The sequence below is a fragment of the Strongylocentrotus purpuratus genome, unplaced genomic scaffold (assembly GCF_000002235.5).
Source record: "Strongylocentrotus purpuratus isolate Spur 01 unplaced genomic scaffold, Spur_5.0 spur5_scaffold_12, whole genome shotgun sequence".
NCBI lineage: Eukaryota > Metazoa > Echinodermata > Echinoidea > Camarodonta > Strongylocentrotidae > Strongylocentrotus > Strongylocentrotus purpuratus.
The window spans coordinates 7,250,558-7,269,957 of NW_022145597.1; the positions used below are offsets into that span (position 1 = coordinate 7,250,558).

General features: G+C 38.2%; 1 protein-coding gene across 3 annotated transcripts in view; it reads right to left on the bottom strand.

Moving 5' to 3' along the window:
* The window catches only part of LOC590257 (TRAF2 and NCK-interacting protein kinase), an 87,164-nt gene that overhangs the window by 40,926 nt on the left and 26,838 nt on the right, over nucleotides 1–19,400 (bottom strand). For all 3 annotated transcript variants that reach the window (XM_030981725.1, XM_030981723.1, XM_030981724.1), the window contains exon 4: nucleotides 5,534–5,578. In XM_030981725.1, coding sequence (XP_030837585.1) covers nucleotides 5,534–5,578 — 45 coding nt within the window. The remainder of the gene's footprint in view (nucleotides 1–5,533; nucleotides 5,579–19,400) is intronic.

A 19,400-nucleotide genomic window follows, 5' to 3' on the forward strand; every position in this document is an offset into this window, starting at 1 on the left:
ATTGAATCTCGATCGATCTTACCGACAATTTTATCTTGCATTGTTGACATTAAGACGAAAATAAACTTCCAAAAACAAAAAAACAACATCTGCCAATAGATCTTGATCTAAATTTGTGCCAATATGCATTGCAAAAGTAAAAGAAGGGCCTGTTTAATGGAGCAGCCGTGAAGCTTCCACCACGTGAAGCCGTTTTCAATCCATTTTAATGTATATATATGAAAAAACTGCTATGTATGGTAACAGAGCGCGATAGCCGAGCGGTTTAAGGCGGCGGTATTCGTTACATCACCTTTGGTACGCAAGAGTTCGAATCCCATCTTTCGACAAAAGTTTTTTTTTTTTTTTTTTTATTTATTTTTTTTATAAAAGTATTAATGACTGCTTTAATATTCGAGAAATAGTTGTTTTTATACGCTCTCGGGAAGGTTACAATTGGACTATTGCCCTCGGCACGCCTCGGAGCAATAGCACAATTCTAACCTTCCCTTGAGCGTATAAAAACAACTATTTATCTCAAAGCAGTCATTAATACTATACTATTAAACTTTTAATTATCATAACATAATTAAAGAGTTATCTCTTTACATGATTATGATGTACATGTATAATATAAATGTAAGTTAATGAATGTTCATGATAAGGAATTACACTATAAAACTGGTAATGATCAATTCTGGTCACATGTGCTATTACATTGTAAAAGAAACTGCCTCCAATTAGGCCTAATTGCAGAAGATTAATTATCTGGTGAATGAAACTAATACTTCCAATACAAGGGCATTTAAAGAGCAATCCTTTTCAAAATACCTTTTTTTCTATGGTATTCTTCCTAACTGACATACACGTAGCAGGAATGAAAAAGTTGAATTTTTTTTATTTTTTTGCCTTTGCCCAGAAATCTACCTCCTCTTGAATCAATTAACATTTCACATGTAGATCTCACATTACGCTTGTTGTTTACATGTACATGCTCAAGTATGTGGTGAATCTCGTCACACGCAATCTATCCCCTCCGCCGTGCAAAGTGCGATCATGGAAGTGAAAACCAAGATTGCCAATTTGGCAAAGGAAGGGGAAAACAATCCTTGATACTCTTCAATAGGAAGTTTGTTTGAGCGAAGACGGAAATATATGTTATTTATATTAGCGGAATGTGAAGAAAAATCATGTCAATGAGAAATTTAAGAGATTTATGTTGTCAATATTTGTCATGTAATGTTGATATCAATAAGGGCATAGCAGTTTTGTATATGGAAAGAGACAATCATGTACCGGTATACAGAACACATAAAGACAAGGTTGAGTAGAGATAAATATTATCAGGGTAAATATGGAATAATAATTAATATCTACATAAATGTTATCAATTTTTGGTGTTCTCTAACAATGTACTAAAGTGATAGTGCTATTAAAAGAACATCACAATTAATATATATTCTCGCATATCCTTCAAACAATATTGTATTATGAGAGAAGGGACATCATAAAAGGCAGTCAGCCTTCAACACATTTTATTGGAAAAACATAATGATCTATGTACATTTGACATTTGTACATTCATAGATGCATGTCTCGAAAGCCACTAATGCTTTCCGTCTCCCTAACATCTCTAACCCATGCAGTCCTATCATGTACACTCTATATTCACACACGGCTAAATCTGTAATTATTTATAGACTCTACAGGTATCCTATCTTTCTCCGTCTCGTACACATAACATGCTCCCGCTATCTACGTTTGGAGGAGTAATAGAAGGGTTCTATCTGTAATGATAATAATAATAATAATAGCATGGGAACCAATAATAGTCATACAAGTGGACATCTTATGGCGTTGATATGAACTAAATTGATCGGTTAGCGCATGATTCGATGCAATTTACTTAGTGTATTTCTGTCGAGGAGAACCTGATTTGTTTCCGCTAATTGCATGAATTCAGTCGGCTCGCGATGACTCATCAACGATCCCAGCATGCAGCGAGGACGATGGGCATAGTTCTCCGGCACAGACGGTTTCAAATCAAGCAGACATGAATTTGTAAAGAATGCACGGAATGATCGGATATTCCATGTTCTTAGAAAACTTGTTGACACACATTTACTCATGAATACTCATAGTAAACAGAAGCATAATGCTAACATTTTGAGAGGGGCAATCTACTATTCATGACAAAAGGTTTAGGCATGATTAGAAGTTATAGCTCAATGTGCTTGACTCTGAATACTGAAGGACTCATCATGAATAACACATTCAAATTTACTAAGAGCTTTTTGTCTTGGCATGAAGAATTAGGTTATCAGAAAAGAAAACAAACAAACAAAGAAATCAATCTAGGGAAGAACTTCAGACAACCCCCCCCCCCCCCCACCCCAACCCTCCATCACAAATGTACTTGTAAATCCTCACATTATCTCATTAACACTTACCGGTATATAAAGTATGAATCGCTGAAGTAACCGGGATAATGAAAATTCACACACTTTATGTGGCTCATACCTTACTCGTAGCCCCAGCCCCCATCCCCCCCCCCCCCCCCAAACAATTTTTTAAATTCAAGTTCAAATGGAGTCTACGCCCTACAGACTATGCTAGCATCACAACACAGGTGCTCTTACAAACCCTCTCTCACTCCCTAGGTGGTTTACATACCACGGAATGAACTCATCTCTCTAATGCACTAGGAATGGTGCACTATTCATCCTGATTGCATTAACTCCCATCATTCAACAACGGAGACTCTGAGAGAAGGTGGGCGTGTCACATAACTCGCATGCTGATTTCATGTCAATGGCTATAATATCTTACTCATCGACTTCTATTCGTATTTTTTAATGGGGTCTGATTAGCATTGACATTCATAGTCATGTCTGCTATGACTTTCCACTTATTATTACAGATGGGGCACCCCCCCCCCCCCCCACATCCCCACTTGTTAATTTTGTCTTAGCAATGGCAGTGTGTTACTCATCGACTTCTGATTAACCTTAACATTCAAATTCATGTCTGTTCTAAATACTCCCTCCCCTTTTGCACTTTCATAGAATTCTATTCTTATTTCAAGGCGAATTAGCAATAACATTGGCTTCTCCGTTAATAGAGCACAGGGGGGGGGGGGCATGCACCCCCTCCTATTTTTCTGTCATGTAGAAGGCAGTATCCAACTTCTTTTCTCATTCCGCTGGATTCTGATTAACTGTAATTGAAGTAATTCATAGTCACGCTTGCTTTGACAGTTACATGTGCATGACTATAGGCAGGAGGGGTTGCCCCCCCCCCCCCCCCCCACTCCCTAAATCCCTCCCCAACATTGTCACTTCTATTCTTATTCTGTGAAACTCTGATTAGCTATAACATTGATAGTCATGTCTGTTTTTGGTTTTCCAGTTACAGCACATGTGGGGTAGCCCCCCCCCCCCCCCCTTCTACTCGCTTCCCCCCCCCCCCCCCCCCCCCCCAATGTTAATGGCAATTTATTACTCATTCAGCTCTATTTTTTATCCCATGGTAATCTGATTAGCTTTAACATTCAAATTCATGACAGCTTTGACGACTTTATGAAACATTCCCCAGCAATTATTGCTCTGCAATCAATTTCCTACAGTAGCCAAATCATGAAACTTCATAACACCAAAACCTAACCGTAACCTGACCTCTTACAACCCTGCCCATTCATCTTTAAAACAAAGAAGAGGCCAAAGAAAATATTTATGATTGCTGTGACTTTACAGCTAAAAGAACAACGAGGTTTCCTCTCTCCTCACACACATCTAAAGTTTATATTTATACCCATCTAAACTGCATAGAAGTATCATCAATGCAAGCTGATCTAAAATGAAAGAAACAGTTTTTGGTGAGCCTGGAATATTGGGAGTGACCTTTTGGAAGTTTGACCCCTTTCTAAGCCTTTTGTGTCGTGTCATGTATCAAATCTCTACAGGGGTGTGCCTGCAGGTGTTCTCGTAGTTTTGTATTTAGGGCTAACTTTATCAAAAAATTTCTTCACCATTTATCTTGTGGTTCAAAATAGATGAAAATTGGCAGCAAACACATGAACACTTACTTTGAAGGCTGTTTCTTTGGCACTGAGATATATTATCGTTTGTATGCCATTTGTTTATCCTGTGTAATAGACAGGCCTACATAGCGGCAGATCCATTATTTTGTCAAGGGGGGGGGGGGGCACAAAATTTAAGAAAATATCTAACAAGCATAAACAAGTTATCACATGTTCAAATGTCGTTTGGGTCTACCGGTAAATCTAATGGCACTACAAAACTATTTTGTGTGTTTTAAAGATGGGTGGGGGTGGGGCTCAGGCCAGTTGTGTCCTCTCCCTCCACCCCCCCCCCCTCCATGTAACATAAGGCATATTAGTAAGTGAGACTGTTTCTCTTCTAAAAAATTGACCTCCAAAGCGATTGTCTGTTTTGTTCCATCTTTTATGAAAGCCCCCCCCCCCCCCCCTAAAAAAAAAAAGGTTTGCATCTGAAGACTACCGATTCTTTTTCTCGGCAAACAATAGATACATGTATATATCTCAAACATGTTTTTTAAAACCGCTTGACCTTTGTGTAATGAGAGCTTTGAAGCTGTATACCGGAAACTTCAGGGTATTTTTCTGGTCAAGATGTAAGATCGCATTACACTTCCTCTAAACCCATTTCCCATTTTACACCAGGCCCCACATACTTATTTTCATGTTGGTCTTTGCAGCCAATTAAATTATAATTTTGTGATGCATACTACAATTTGGTACATTTTATACCCAATGGCCTGAAATTCACTTGGAACAAAAAAAAACCAGAGGGTGTTCACAACTTAACTCTAAGTTGGACTTAAAAATTATGGAAAGCCATTAGTATCTATGGAAATATTTTGTAAAAGTTATTTTTAAGGCATAAAATGTTGATTCAAATCGTTCATATTTTCTATTATCAAGGAGATTTCCTGTTCTTGATGTGGAATTTATAAAAAGTCTAAAATACTTGAAATTTCGCTTTTGAATATATTTTATGTTAAGGCTACAAATGGCTCTCCATAATTTTTAAGTCCAACTTAGAGATAAGTTCAACTTAGGATCTTTGTGAAACATCCCCCAGGAGTAGATGGGAACATTGGGCTGTATACAAGCAAAGCTTTATGATTGTTTTTTGTATCATGGCTAATGAAATGAAAAGGGTTGCATTATTCCTGGAGATGGATTTAAAAAATAATAATACTTCTCCCCTTCTCCAAGGGTGGTAGGTAATCTTGACATCAACATGTCTGGCACAAAAGCAGGAAATTCCCAAACAGGAAGTCAGGAAAGTAGTACTCTATCTCTCTCTGGGGCAGGTTGCGGTGGGGTCCGTGCTCTGCGTAACTCCTCGAAAAGGGTCAAATATATCGTTCATTTATCATCTTAGTCGGTATGGGTACGACAATATGAGTGTGATGATAATATGCTACCAGATACTGCAGATAGGGTGGAGTTTTATACATCTATCTCTAATTTATTCATGAAATTTAATTTAAAAATATTATACAATACCTTCTTCAGCACATTAATCTCAAGCTTGATTTCTTCCTCCTCTTCCTGTAACATAAAAAGAAAAGAAAAGAAAAACAAATCTTTAATTATATATTCATAGATTTCAAATATTAATCTAATTTGTTTCATTGCATAAGGGAAGAATTACATTGAACAAGGGGATCAAACTTCCCGCTTGGAAACATTCAAAGAAACATTTAATATAAATTTCAAAACAGTAAAAACTATACATGATCTAGTTATCAACAATCATCTAGCCATGTGTCTGTAAAGCACACATAAGCCAACCTCTTATCATTGATGATGCTGGTACAACACAATAGGGAGAAGCATACTATTTTTAAAAAAGAAGAGTGAATTTTTAATCTATTTTCACTTTCTTGGGAGCGACGTCCGTGATCACTTGTTTAGGAGTGAAAATCAATTGATTTTAGAGTGCTCTCTAAGAAGAAAAGAGTGAATGTTCACTCTATTTTCACTACATTTTCACTCTCCAGAAGAGTGACGTCCGTGATCACTCAATTTTTTTTAGAGAGTACACCCAATGAGGCAATGACATTACAAAAATACTGGTATGAGTATACATGCACAGACCAGTAACGTCACCATCCTTATCATACCAGCAGAAAAGATGTGATAGAATAGGCCTACCGGTATATTTTGTTTTAACTACACTACTCGATAGACAACAACAATATCAAATTCATGCAGAATAATGATTAGGATGGCAAAACCTTGGGGCAAAATGATACTTGATTTATGACCATGTTATCATGCAAAATCAAATGATGTTTTGTGACACATTGAACATCTATAAAATGACATGTTACTGTCAAATCAATTTTTAGCTTGAAATCTAGATATTTATGCAGAGTAATGATCATGATTGCCAAAAACTTTGGGGCAAAATGATACTTGATTTATGACTGTGTTATGATGCAAAATCAAACAATGTTTTGTAACAAATTGTAAATAAACATCTAATGGCTTGTCAACTGTAAACTCAATTTTCAGTTTCCTTGAACAAATTATGAATAATGATATGTGTGCAGGGCCTTCAGGGAGAACAGTATTACTACTGATAACACTACCGTGGGTAAACATGACATAAATGTACTACAGTCGACTATTATTATTATTATTAACATCATTATTATGATTATGTTTAATCCTGGATGTCTCAAGGCTTCCATTTTCTATTTGGAGCCAGAATGACATTTTTGTGTGTGTGAGATAATGTCCCCCTGGCCCTAAACGGATGATATGATGTCTTTGAAATGCATGCATGTGACAATAGCTTGATCAAGGACAATTAATGCCTGAATTTCTTGAAGCAACTGTCAAGGTTTGCGTCTAGCTCTGAAGACGACGAGAATGGGCACCTCCAAGCCACAAGAGGCCTGTCCTCATCAGCTCGAGTTTGCCAAATAACCTGCTATTTTAGCTATCCTGATCGCAAATTAGCCAGTTAGTTTGTGTCTTCATCAGCCCGCAGTTGCAATTAGCAGGATATTTGGTCAAGAAAATATCCCGAGAAATCTTGGTCTTGTTTACAAAATATCCCGCTATTTGGGAAAAAGCAGGCTAATTTGCGCTAGTCCGAACTAGTTTGTGATGAGCGTATCGGTCTGGTGATGATGCAATTTCGAGCTTCGGGATAATATCCAGAGTCTGAAAATAGCGTTATTTGGCAAACTCAAGCTTATGAAGACAAGAAAGGACACCTCCAAACCACAACGACTACATGCGCACATGAGGCCCCCTCTGTGCATGTTCCTCCAACATTTTTCTCAAGTCAAGTCGGGAGAAGACTTGATGTCTGTCGCGGCTAATAAACTGTGGCAGCAGAGTCGAGTCTTATCCCATCATTTTGCAAATTTGATTACCCCGACGCTATGTAGCGACTGTCAGCCACCATAGAGATTGCTAATTGGGCGGCACACGACATGCCGAGGCTGACATCATGCAAATGAATATCATTAAACCTTCGTTCAGACTGGCAAAAATAAACCAAAATTTGTTTTTAAACCAAACACACACATGTACATTATATACTATACTGGTACATGTATACTGTACATGTATGTAGGTAACATGATTTGATATAAATTTTTCTCTCATCTGAAGTTTGGAACAAGACTCATGCAATGGCTGTATTTTTAGAGAGCAAATCAGGATCCTGTTTCATAAGACTTGTTATCAATAACAAATGTTAAATTTCTATGACAAATTTGCTCTCTGCCAATCGAATGCCACGATTTCAGTAGCTTATTACAGTTATTGTAACTTGTATATTGATAACAAGTTTTATGAAACAGCACACTTTATTCTCTTGTCTGAACAGGCTTGGAGCCGTGCATTGTTTTGTTTTTCTTCAGAGAGCAAATCAGCGATTATGAAACAAACAGCGCACTGTATTCTCTCGTCTGAACGAGCCAGGAGTCATGCCTTGGTTGCTTATTTCAAAGAGCAAATCAGCAGTTATGAGCCAAACAGCGCAACTGTATTCCAATGATGGCCTTACGAGGCAATAGATCATGAAATGAGTTTGAGTTATGATGGCTCCCGTTTGGGAGTGACAAACAGTCTCCTTCTGAAGGCTTTAAAGGTCCGATGGAATCGGAGGTGTCTGGACGAAAGGTCAGGATGAGCTCTGACAAGGATTACTGTCTCCTGTTTCATAATGTTTAGGTATCTAATGTGTATATATTCTGAACCTCTTCTATAATACTATACACTTCTCCACACTAAGTTTTTGCGGATTAAAATTTGTATTAGTTTGTATGCATCAGCCCTCTACATGTGTATTTTCATGTTTTGACATGGGGGGGGGGGGGTATAGCCTTGGGGCTGTTAATGTCAAATCCTATATTGTGTTACATATTTACATGTATTTTTGTACACAACAATTACAAGACCTTAATGTACAATCACCAAATACTGTGAATGGGCAACTCTGGGTCACCAAAGAAAATAAATTTCAACAGTACTTTTAAATTCTTCCTTTCATTTGCATTATAAAATCAGAGCAGCAAATGTTCAATGTCTTTTTACGTGAAAGAGTAGACGTTTTGATATTGCACATTTAATGCCTTTGCTAAACAGCAAAATAACTTCATATCCAGTGCATCAAAGATGTTGATGTGCTTTGCATCACATTGGCACGGATCAGAATTAGTAAGGTTCTCCTTCCTGAGTAGTCTTACGTGTGAGACAGACGTGTCTCTAAAAATAGTCCACAAAATTAAGTTGGCATGGGAGTCATCGCAACGGGCATTGCCCGAAAGAAAACTCTGGTCCATAAGGCCTCGATCGATCGGCTGTCATTTTACAGCTGCGGCATATCTGAAGTTGTTGAATGATGTACGTGTTTATGTAAGATGTGTCGGGATATAATATAGTATTCACACTCTGTTTAAAACTTTTGAATAATGCAATGTGTCCATGTTATGTATGATCTGTCGGTTTGTGAAACAAGATTCCAAATCTGTGATTTGTTATATCTACATGTATGAAGTAACAAACAATTCTCCATTACAAACTGCCAAATTGCAAGGTAGGACAAACATTATGGCTTGTCCTACCTAGCAACACGGAATGAAAACAATTTGCATTCTGACTATTGAAATACAATTATTTGTAACAGGGGGATGAAATGATTTGTTAGGAGGCACTTGATACAAATTTGTGCATTGAATCCGATTACATTACCAAAATGGCCTATTGAGTATTTAAAAGTATGGGGCCCTGTTTAAGTCAATAAATTAAGTAAAACTCATGTCTGTATGCAAACAGCATCTTTTTTTCTTCTATGTAAACATAGCAGCATTTTCCTTTCTCACAAGGACTCACTGCCTGAAAATGGTGAATTGTCGTTTGGTCTACAACCAGTCCGACTATTCCCACATGGTCTACACCCAGCTAGTCTACTACATACACAGTCCGATTCATAATTTTGTCTACTTATTGTTTGGTCTAATGACCATTTTGGCTTAAAGTCATTAGACCAAACGAATATTAGCCTAAATGGTCATTAGACCAAATGATAAGTAGACGAAAGGATTATGAGACCTTGTGGATTGTAGGGAGGCTGGGGGTGTAGACCATATGGGAATAGACCAATTGGGTAGACCAAACAGCAATCTAAACCCCTGAAAATCACTTTCTCCTGCCCCTGGGAATGAGTTCCTCTATCATCATTGCCAGGAACATGGCCACTGCACAGGAACCTAAACATCCTGGGAATAAAACCCAGGCTTTCAATAGGCCTGTTTTCATCAGCTCGAGATTGCCAAATAATCCGCTATTTTTTATTTGGGAAATAATCCTGAAGTTACAAATCGCGTCCTCATCAGCTCGAAACTTGAAACTCAAGCTCGAGATATTTTGCTCAGAGTTTGTGCATAGTGCGAGTCTTCGGGCTGGTGAAGACATACCGGACAAATAGGGGGATATTTTGCAAACTGATTATCTCAACCAAATATCCCGCTAATTGCAACTTCAAGCTGGTAAAGACGCAAATTAACTGAATATTTTGCGATCAGGATAGTCAAATAGCGGGATATTTCGCAATCTCGAGCTGATCTCGAGCTGATCAAAACAGGCCTGTTGTACAGGTACAGGAGGAATCAAGGTCTGTTTGAATTCATTCAATCTACAAAACACACGCATAATACTACGTATATCTGTCTACCAAACTCCTGCCATCGTAGAGTCAACTAGCAGTTCTAAAAATAGGACAATTTCGTAATGTGATCGAATTTAATGCACTAATCTTTAAAGTGTCTCAATAAAAATGATTTCATTCCCCTGTTATGAATTGTATTTCAATATTTAGAAAGCGAATTGCAAACATTATGTGTTGTTAGGTAGAATAAGGCGACAAGCCACAATGTTTGTCCTACCTAGCAACAACTAATGTATGCATCATTCTGACTATTGAAATACAATTATTTATAACAGGTGAATGAAATAATCTGTAAGGAGGCATTGAACAAAGATTTATGCATTTACTTAGAGAAGGGCCTATGTGCATGTACATGCTCCTGATACTAAAGTCACCATTAAAAAGGATCTATGTTGAATGTGCTGCAGATAACAAATAAAGTACAAGTACAAAGCTACCAACAAAAGGCTTTGTTAGCAGGCAAGCAGACTCATACCTATTTTTTTTATTAGCAAGTTAAACTATTTCAAGTACCGGTATCATACATGTAAAGGCCTATGATTTCCATCGAAATAAGGGCTTCAAAAGTTGTGAAGTCTATATAAGTAATACGCTAAGGCTCCGCGGGGGGCGCGACGTCTCGGCGAGCCTTTGTATTCTATTGTTTTTTAATGAGATCGCCGACCCAAGTTGGTGCGGCTATCTCCTCCTGAACCCTCCCCTCGGGGTACCCGTGCCCTGTGCCATCGTCCGCGGGAGAGTCCACTCTGTGGAATTGGCTATACTCCGCCCGAGGTCCTCCTCCGTGTCGACGTCCAGGGCGAAAACAGACGCGATATGCATAATGCAGGATATGCGTGACGACAGAGATACCTCATGGATATTCAACATGACATCCGTAGACACACGACCGATGACTGTCCACTCACATTAAGTTGCGTATTAAATGCACGACGCACAGGGTCGGGCTTACCCGAGTAAAGCATCTTTCTATAGGATATCCATTGTATAGTAGCTGCACGAGCCACAGAGATACACACGAAGCTTCCCGTCCACGTCCAAACTTAGGGACCTATTTCCATCATTATTGCCGCGATTTTTATATAGGTGTCGTGAATGGAGGTATGAAATGAAAGCTTATTTTGTGATTATTACGGCCATGCTACTAAATTTTGATTATCACTTTCTAAAGGAAAGTTTTCACAAGAAAACCATTGGACTGACAATTCAGTCGCAAGCTGCCTTCAGTCCTCACACACACAGTGCAGTGTAACACCGGCACCGCGCACCGCAGGCTTCCGAGGCCTGCGGCGTCGGTGTTCGAGCTTCATGGAGTTACGCTGGAGTGTGTGCGAGTTCGATCAGCTGAGCTGAGCTCGAGTCGAAGAGATTTGACACTTTGAAATTGTTATCTGTTGGTTTGCATCACGATTTCAATATAGTTTCGTGAATAGATTTACGAAACCTGAGCTTAGAATTAGTAAAAGTATTACTAATGTCTACGTTTTTAAACGACTGTCTGATTTTCTTGTGAAAATTTTACTTTGAAAAATGATTATCGAAATTCATGGTCAGAAATAATCACAATCTAGATCTATTAATTATGTTACAGTTCTTGCATCAAAGCAATGCATGAAAACTTAGTTATTGAACTAGAAAAATGTTGTTTTTTTTAAATAGGCAATTAGACCTATGAAGTATTAAGCCTGAAACCTTCGCCTACTAAACAAATCTCAACAAAGTGTAGGCCTATCCTTTTATGAATTAATGAAAAAGTAGCCCCAGAAAAAAGAGCCCCCGAAAGTTGTAAAAGTAGCCCCGAAAATTTCCCAAAAATTTGAAATGGAGCCCCCGAAATGAAAAAACTTAATTTTTTGCCTGCGCCCCCCCCCCCCCCTCTAAAATCCCGCGGATTTCCGCGGGTCCTGAGTTGAGTGTATATATAATATAGGCGTGGGGTCCACGGGTTTCAAGGGGCCATTAACCCCTAAAAGCTCGGGGGTTACGTTCTTCAAAGTTGGGGGGGGGGAGAGATCAGATCGCGGCGAGTTGAGTGTATATACAATATAGGCGTGGGGTCCACGGGTTTCAAGGGGCCATAAACCCCCGAAAGCTTGGGGGGTTTAGGCGTTTAGGGTCAGATGAGCATATTTTTAATACTTTATTTGTGACACTTGCGGGTCACTAATTGGCGTGGGGTCAATACGTAGAGTTGCGTAGTGTTGCGTACCAACTACGCTGGCCTACGTTACTATATGCTGAGGGACGGAAAGAGGTACGCAAGATGAACGAAAACAATTCAACATGTTTAATTTTTTTCGCGTACTTTCGGCGTAGAAACTTGACGCAGAAAGTACGCCTTTTTACGCAACAGTACACTACCCTACGCCAGATTGTCAAAGCAGTAAAAGCTTTCTACACAGTAAGCAACCATAAGCAAACCTGTACGCCAGCCTACGCATAACCTACGCAGGGACTATTTTCCCATTAATATGCAGCCTAATTTCTGCGTAGTCGGTATGCCACACTACGGAACTCTACGCAGTTCCAGTGGCTTAAAGAATAACTACAGGTACAGTTGGATCTTTTTTTTTTTTTTTTACATATAAGGCCAAATTAAAAAAAAAACATGTTTAGCGTCCTGTTTTTTTGAAAAATGGGAAGGAGGAGGCCCCTTTTTTTTTTTTTTTTTTCAAAATGGCCGCTCCGTACATTTTCCCTGACACTCTGGCTATTTTTCAAGATGGCGGCCGACAATTTTTTTTTTTCTTTTTTAAAAACAGAAATACATTTTAGCAGTGCTTTTCATGTTTTTTTTCTTTCAAAAAAAAAAAAATAAATAAATAAATAAATAAATAAAAATAGGAGGCGGCCCCCAAAAAGGAAGCAGGCGGGAACGCTGTGTTTTTTTTCTTTCAAAAAAATAAAAAATAAAAAAATAAAAAAATAAACAATTACAAAAAAATTTTAAAAATTTTTAAAAAAAATTAAAAAATTAAAAAAATAAATAGGAGGCGGTCCCCAAAAAGGAAGCAGGCGGGGACGCTGTTTTTTTTTCTTTCAAAAAAAAAAAAAAAATCAAAAAAATCAAAAAAATTTCAAAAAAAAAAAAATAGGAGGCGGCCCCCAAAAAGGAATCGGGCGGGGACGCTCAACATGTATATTTTTTTAATGGCCTGAATGGCAAGCAAAGTTCTAGGTGGTTTTAATTTAGACAGTCTCTATATATCTATTTACACCCCCGCCCCCCTCTAGAATCCCGCGGATTTCCGCGGGTCCTGCTAGTGTTTGTATAATGAGGATCCAGTTTTTGAAAGGCACAAGTCCCAAACATTAAATTTGTTATAATCTGGTCTACAAATACATGTATGTAAATCAGTTACCTAATCAATTTCACAAAATCAGATACCAGGTACTTCTCAGAATCTTATCAGGCATACCGGGTATTTGTTTTTCATATCTTTGCCCTAATGGGCAACTTTTTATTTGTATAACAAACACTAAAATTCACATTTACATCTTATCTTTTACCAACGATATCAAAACAATATTTTTATACATCATTCAAATATATGCTTCAGCCTTCAACATAAGCCATCTTGAAAGTGAACTCATTTCTTTTTCCATTTATAACATAAATGTACTGCTCACCCTCATAATATGTCTTTATCATATTTTCTATTTTATGAAAAACAGGAAATGTCTTATTAACTCCAGAACAAAATAGTTGAAGCTTTGTGAGCAATATAATACAGTTTAATTCATCATTATCTGGCATATTGGCTATGGTCTGACCAGTCTCGTTATATGCTCTCACTTTAATAAATTGATGTCTAAACCAGATGTGAGCTAGGATGCATGGGGATACATGACGTGGAGGCACATGTAAAAGCGATGAGTCACTCGACCATGAAATATGATAGAGTAAAGGTGTTTATAGGGTCAATCACTGGCTCTGCTACAATGATGATGGTCAGTTCAGACGAGAGCAAATTATACAAAACTTGTATAAAAGAAACTTATAACGAACTATCCTATAGCTGTGTATACACACTGGGTAACAATATCGTACAGTGTATAAAGAAATGTCGCATAAAGAGATTAGTTTTGAAGATAATAGTCAGTTCAGACGAGAGCAAATCATGCAAAACTTGTATATAAGAAAGGTTGTATAAGAACTATCCTATAGCGGTGTATACACACTGGGTAACAATAGCGTACAGTGTATAAAGAAATGTCGCATAAAGAGAGTATTTTTTAAGGTATAGTCAGTTCAGACGTGAGCAAGTCATACAAAACTCGTATAAAAAGAAACATTGTTTATATATATTGCAACAAACACAATGGATAACAATAGCGTACAGTGTATAAAGAAAGGTAGCATGAAGAGACTAGTTTTATATGCAGTCAGTTCAGACTTGAGCATATCATACAAAAATTGGATAAAAGAAACGTATAAGGAACTATCCTAAAGCGGTGTATACACACTGGGTAACAATATCGTACAGTGTATAAAGAAATGTCGCATAAAGAGATTAGTTTTGAAGATAATAGTCAGTTCAGACGTGAGCAAATCATACAAAACTTCTTTAAAAGAAAGTAAGAAACGTTGTTTAAAAAACCAGAATATTGCGACATACACAATGCATAGCAATATCGTACAGTGTTTAAAGAAAGGTCGCATAAAAAGAGACTAGTTTTGAAGATAATAGTCAGTTTAGACGTGAGCAAATCATACAAAACTTGTATAAAGAACCGTCATATTGTGACATACACACTGGATAACAATATCGTACAGTGTATAAAGAAAGGTCACACAAAGAAAACTAGTTTTAAAAAGGTCAATTGACACGACAGCTGGCTTATCATAAGTTCACACTCACAATAAACCCAAACTGGTTATGAATTTTCCAATCAATACAACATTCATACTACATCATTGTAGATCAGGGATCCTGAGTTTAATTGACTTTACGTTTGAAATGATGCTTACACATGTCTTCACTATAGCATGCTATGGCATTCAGACTAGGGAAAAATTAATAACTTATCGTAAAGCTATACAATGAATTTTGGTGGTCTGAATGAGGATACGATACAACCAAAACAAAACACGATGCGACTTTGATTTCCACAGAATGGTTTTGAATATGGTTTCGTCCCTGAAAATGTTGGGGTCGATGAGAACACTTGAAACGTCATCAGCATAGCAACTTGTACAAATATGCAAATGGCAATGTTTACGATCCTGTGGAATTGGAATAATGGGACAGCGGCTCCTCGTGATGTGTTTTGAGTGGGTTTTCCTTTGTGTCGGGAAGGATATTTATGACAAATGTTTACAATGAGGGTTATTGTATGCATGTCACTTGAGTCAACAGTGTATGGTTTGATTGCACGAGTGCATTAAACATATTTCAGTCAACTTCACTACCGCATTGCAAGTAGAAAATGAAAGAGAATTAAGGTTGAGTTCTGGGAAAGGAGAAAAAAATATAATGGTAAAGCTTTTTCTTTCTATTTATGTTAGTATGGTAGAACGGAAGAGTATCATAGAAAAGGTGTCCCTTGAAAAGATTGGTCTTCAAACGCCCTCATATTCACAATATGGCAAGTAGGGCAAGTAACACCTACATGTAATGGTTACAGACCACAATTTCATGCCACGTGATTGTGTAGTCCCATATACACATTTCTGTGTAAAGTGCATGTGACTTTTAGAAAGACTTTCTCCAATTTCTTTCAATTCCGATGATTCCAAAACCTTACAGTCTACAAGTACACCAATATTTATCTGCTACATGATCGACCTTTCAGACACTTTCTTTCAGTGGATAGGTTTAAACCAGAAAATTTAAAGACACTCATGCAAAGACGCCAAGGTAAAAGATCGGCAATGAGTGACATTTTCATTTTTCGGCGCGCAAGCGCGCGTGCGAGGGTATAACACACGTATAGGTATGGCGTTTTTTGTTTAATCTAACGCGCGCGCCGTGCGTGAGAGCCGTTTTCAGACCCTCCAAATGCGTGACACTTGGTAGCTCTGCTCATGTAAATGATTTGAAAACTTTAAGACTGAAAGGCATCTGTATACATGTAGGTACCGTAACTAACAATGTTAGAAAATGCAAGGAAGATATTCATGATCACCCATGAGTTCTAATATAAATAACTTATTTGTCAATGACTATACAATGACACATCTTCAATTAACTGATGCCAATTTCTATGAATTCATCAGAATTAAATCATTCAAAACTAAAAATGATTTAAATGCATAAACCATGGACTAGCTTCCGTGCTTAAATGATGGACCAGATCAAATGTGTCCTTTTAGTGTAAGGCCGTCAATTTCTGTCATCTGGAAATGAGTGATATGGATGCTTCATGTGCAGAATCTCTTATTTACTTTTTGGCCTTTGGTCAGTCTATCTCTTAGTAATCTCATGCAGAAACATCACAGTTCCATACTAAGTCATTAACTCTTCAAATTGGCCACATTTCGATTGACTCTGTGATTGCCGGATACCACAACCACAGAAACACAGGTGAACGTCAACCATCCTCTAGCTTCGGTCACGACATCATGTATGAAATTGATATTAGTCATTCTGTTCGGTGAATACTGATGAGGGTTTCTAGGAAATCTGATGTTGGATTGATCCCAGAGAGATTAGACACGCATCGGGGGTTGAATAGGGCAGCTGATGGAGGGGCAGGTTCATGAACTACGGGAGGATGATGGTGCAGTTTCGTTTTGTAAATCATTGCAATTTCTTTTGTCTCAGAGTTATTCAAACTACTGTATACCATGCATCCTCACTGATGTTATTCTCTCTCTCTCTCCCTCTGCTCAATAATTCAAATTCCCCTTTGTGTTGTCTGCCCATCTCCACTGTCTCCCCATCTTTCATGTTCTGGCCTCTCTCCTCCCCCCCCCCCCCCCCTTCTCTCTGTTCTTCCACTCTTTCCTTTTCTTTCAAATCTGATGAATTACCATCTCTCTCTATCTCTTTTTCTCTCCCTGCCCCTCTCTTCTTCTTTTCCTGTTTCCCCTTCTCTTTTGCTCTCTCTCTCTCTCTCTCTCTGCTCAATGTTTCAAGTTCCCTTTTGTGTTGTCTGCCCATCTACACTGTCTCTCTATCTTTCATGTTCTGCCCCACCCCCCCCCCCCCTCTCTCTCTCTCTCTCTCTCTCTCTCTCTCTGATGGCTCTTTTTTCTTCTCAAAATGGATGTCTTCTTAATTTATTATCTATATCTTGATACTCATTCTTCATTTTCCCAGTTTATCATCTGTTGACTACCCTCCCCCTTCCCCCTCTCTCTCTCCCCCTTCCCCCTCTCTCTCTCCCCCTCCCCCTCTTCTTTCTCCCGCCTCCTTCCTTCTTTCTCTCTCCCCCCCCCCAATCTCTCTCTCCCACCCTGTACATCTTTCTGTCAGTCTGTGCTTCCATCTTTCCTGTGAATGAATGATTGATGGGGGCTTTATGAGAGCTGATTACTCATGAGACAGACAGAGTGGAGCTCCTAACCTAACCAGAATCACAGATGCGCTATACAATGAGTCTTGGCGTGGTGACAGAGATTCTTACCGGTGTAAACAGGGCCAGTCTGCTCCGGATGACCCCTTTCACAATAGTCTTAACTTGTCTATGCAAATAAAAGTATAAGGTCTATACATCAGTGCCCTTACGGCTCACAGCAGAAAATATTTTGTACTTGTGTTCAATATCTGAAGAACAGAATTAGGATAGCTTACTTAAGTTGGTATTCTCTAAATAACAAGTTTATCAAACTGTTTAAAACCTCTCTGTTTGATTGTGCATGTGATGAATTATTCTCTCTCATTTTGACATATTCTTTCTTCCTCCTGTAGTTCTTATGCTCATAATGTAGATACTTTAATATGTGACTTCATTTTATGCACAAGTGCGCCTTGAGCATTTGATTTTCAAGTGGATTTGGTGCCTCACAAATCTCATAATATTATATTATTATTATTATTCCACAAATAAAATTCCCTAGATGATAAGCTTTATGCTTAATGATGAAAGTTGAAACCAAAGTGGCAATAGTGATGATAAAACTCCCGCTTAAATTAGGTTATAAACCATTCTTTCCTTTGATATAACTTTCCAATAATTGTCCTACAAGTAGAGTACAGTATATCTTCTTAACCCAATGTACAAGTACACGCCTTGCAACATGATCAAACTTTCCATATTTGAAAACAATTGCTATAGCAGGAAGTATGACAACGAAGATACATGTACCGGTAGCCTCCATTACATAATGAGTTCTGTAGGCGTCCATTGCACCATGGACATAGCACAATCAACAGCTACTGTACTCCTTAAATCAACATTTCTCCCACTCTTTCAATTGTCTAAAACTCGAAATGCTTCCTTTTCTGATCTTCGAACCTGTGATATCTTTGTTTGATCTGACTCACTTATTTTTGGCCTTGACACTTCTGTGATCCGAATTCTCCACTGAAAACTTTTTATATTCTTACAGGTTGAGTTCACACGGAGATCCGTAAAGTCAAAGTTTAGCGTACCGTTTTTAACTTACCGACACTGCAGACGCACTAACATGTGTGGTTATGAAATGTTAAAGTTTACTCAAAGTTATAAATCCTGAGCAATCTAATTGCAGTGGGGGTACATGTACATGTACATGTATAGGGGGGGGGGGGAGTCCTTGCCGAAACTTATGACTTGTTATGTGCCCTGCAGACTCAATGGAATTTGAGGTTACTACAGCTCATACATGGGCTTGTAGTTAAAATGACTGCTTGCCTGGCAAGAAGTTTAAAGGCCATCTGTACATAAGAACATAAGAAAAAGAGGATCATGGGGGACCAATGGTCACCGATTAGGTATCGTTTGTTATATAGAGGGCGCAAGTAGCTACAAGTAGTGCAGTGGGGCTTTAAAGCTTTGAATACTTGTTCATCAGTCTAGAGTGAACACTTGTCGTTCTAAGTAGATCATTGTTTACAATGTTCGCAAATTTAAAAGTGATGGTCCCGTGTGAACCCATCCGTAGCCCATCCACCCTCAGAGTTGAAGTTGGAATGACTAAAAGGTCAGTTATGTTTTCTCTACAAATAAAGCACCAAATCAACAAGAAAAACACAACTTTCGTTCTTATTTGTTCTCTTACTTTTAAAAACAGCTGATTCTACACCTGAGTAT